Source organism: Augochlora pura, chromosome 3 (assembly GCF_028453695.1).
Source record: "Augochlora pura isolate Apur16 chromosome 3, APUR_v2.2.1, whole genome shotgun sequence".
NCBI classification, from domain to species: Eukaryota; Metazoa; Arthropoda; class Insecta; order Hymenoptera; family Halictidae; genus Augochlora; species Augochlora pura.
The window spans coordinates 26,437,500-26,439,628 of record NC_135774.1 but is presented as its reverse complement, the minus strand read 5'-3'; the positions used below and the strand labels follow the sequence as shown (position 1 = coordinate 26,439,628).

The 2,129-nt window shown below is 46.0% G+C and overlaps 1 protein-coding gene across 1 annotated transcript; it reads right to left on the bottom strand.

Moving 5' to 3' along the window:
• Positions 1–632: 632 nt before the first annotated feature.
• Positions 633–2,129, bottom strand: Osi20 (DUF1676 domain-containing protein Osi20). The gene is made up of 2 exons (XM_078176477.1): positions 1,577–2,129; positions 633–886 (listed from the first exon to the last, which is right to left on the bottom strand). Exons 1-2 carry the CDS (start codon positions 2,127–2,129, stop codon positions 633–635), a joined length of 807 nt encoding a protein of 268 aa, XP_078032603.1.

Here is a 2,129-nt window from a genome sequence, read left to right as displayed (position 1 = left end):
TATACGCTATTCATTATTAGAATAATCTACAATGCGATCGTAGAAAAAGTTTTGCCGAAAATCAAGCAACAATAGGAGAAAGAGCAAACAGACTCCGTTCGTTACATAGATGCGTTTATTAACAAATGCGAGGGAGACAATAAATAATCGTGTCGCGTGAGCAAATAAATAAAACCAAGAATGACAAACAAACAATACATTCGAGCCGGGCTCCGTATCAACTCTTCCGCTCGAGGTCAGTCGAGCCAGATGTGTCCTCCTCGATCAATCGATTACTGGTTAAAAGTACCCTCCGACGCGTACACGGGTCGCTGAATGAAGCGTGACGTCCGATGGATCTCGCTCTATCGTCGAGGCGTACGATCGCGGGATCTCGAAAAACGAAACCAAAAAAAAGTCGATCTCCGATCCGGTATCCTCGACGAGAGAACGAGACCAGCCGGAAACGTTCTCGCAGTCTTCGTTCGGTCGACGATCGACGATCGACGATCGTGTGTCGAGGATCAGTGGTTATTTGGCGTGCGTTTCTTTGGTCGTGTCCACGTGGGCCTCCGGCTTCTGGATCGAACGATCGATCGGTAGTTAAAGAGCCGGAGTTAATCGGGCGCTGAGGATGCTTCGTTTTCGTGTTTTTAGTAGTTCGAGGAGCTGGCCGAGTTGCCGGACGACGAGGAGGACGACGAGGCCGAAGAGCTGTACGAGCCGGAGCTGCTGCCGGGCGAGTAGTAAGAGTACGCGAGGTTCTGGGCGTCAGCGCCGTTCGTCGGCGTCCACACGCGGGAGTATGGCCCGTTTCCGTCCCACGAGGAGGCTGGCACGTCGTAGGACGTCGTCGTCGTACCCAATACTGGAGCTCCGTATTGCGGGGCTGGGTCCATTGACATTCCTGCGACAAATTGCGCTATTTTCACTTTTTTTTCCAACCGGAACAGCGTCGCGCGACTTTCACCACGTTCGAATCTCCCGCCGCGGCGAGCGCAGACATGACGCTCAACCACGCGTTGAAATCACCGGGTATTAATTGATTTTATAGACTATATTATGCTTGATCTGACGTAATTAATAACGTACACATTTTAAATGATTTCCACTGAGTTCAGAGATGTTAAAAGGTTACTTTTTATAGGTATTTTGTTTTAGGATATTCTATTATTTAAGCGAACCGATTAGAATGACACAAATTGCTGTTGCGATCTCAAAATAAATGTTGGAATAAATATGAATAAAAATAAGAATTTTGCAATATGATTCATAAAATTATGTTCACGATCTTTTTAATTGCTTAGAAATAAATATTTATGGAGGTTTAATCTCCCATTCACTCTAAAATTTTTATCAAAGTAATTAATATTACTTTTATAATATAGAAGGAAAATCATACTTGACTAATTTCTCTTGCAATTGATAAAAAGATTTATAAAAATGTAAAATATAAGATATAACAAAAAGTATATAATTAATTCCGTCTCATACTCTTTTCACACTGTTTAGTTCTATCCACCCAGTTTTACCACAAATGCAAGAAATCCCTAGTCTAATTTTAATCAAGAAGCTAAGAACCATCTATAGTACGTACCCATCGGCATCATCATTCCACCCTTCTTGAAGACCTGCACGGCGATGAACCCGACCACGAGAAGAATCGCGAGCTTGGACAGCACGAGAGCCTTCATGGCCTTGATGCCGACGATGGCGACGAGAATCGGCATCAGTGCCTTCATCTTGAGCTTGAGCAGCAGGAGGATAGGCAACAGCAGCTTCTTCTTGAGGATACCTCTTGCCTGACTAGTGGCAACTTCGTTTCCTTTGAACTCGACGTCGAGATCGGCCAAGCTCCTGCTAGGCCTGTACTTGAGGCTAGCGTCGACGAAGGGTATATCGACGCCATATTCGAAGCTCTTGAGGTACTTGAAGGTCCTCGCGACGATGGCTTCGTCGATGGTATCCAAAGACCTGGCCTCGGTGTTAGTTCCAAGTTTCTCGTCGAGGTATCCAAGCACTTCGTGTTTCAGGCAAGAGGTCCACGAGTCTGCGGCGATGCACTCGTTCAGGGACTTGGAGAGGAAGTCCTGGCTGGCCAGGGAACCTCCTGCGATCAGGATGATTGCTACCGGTAGGAACGTCCTCAT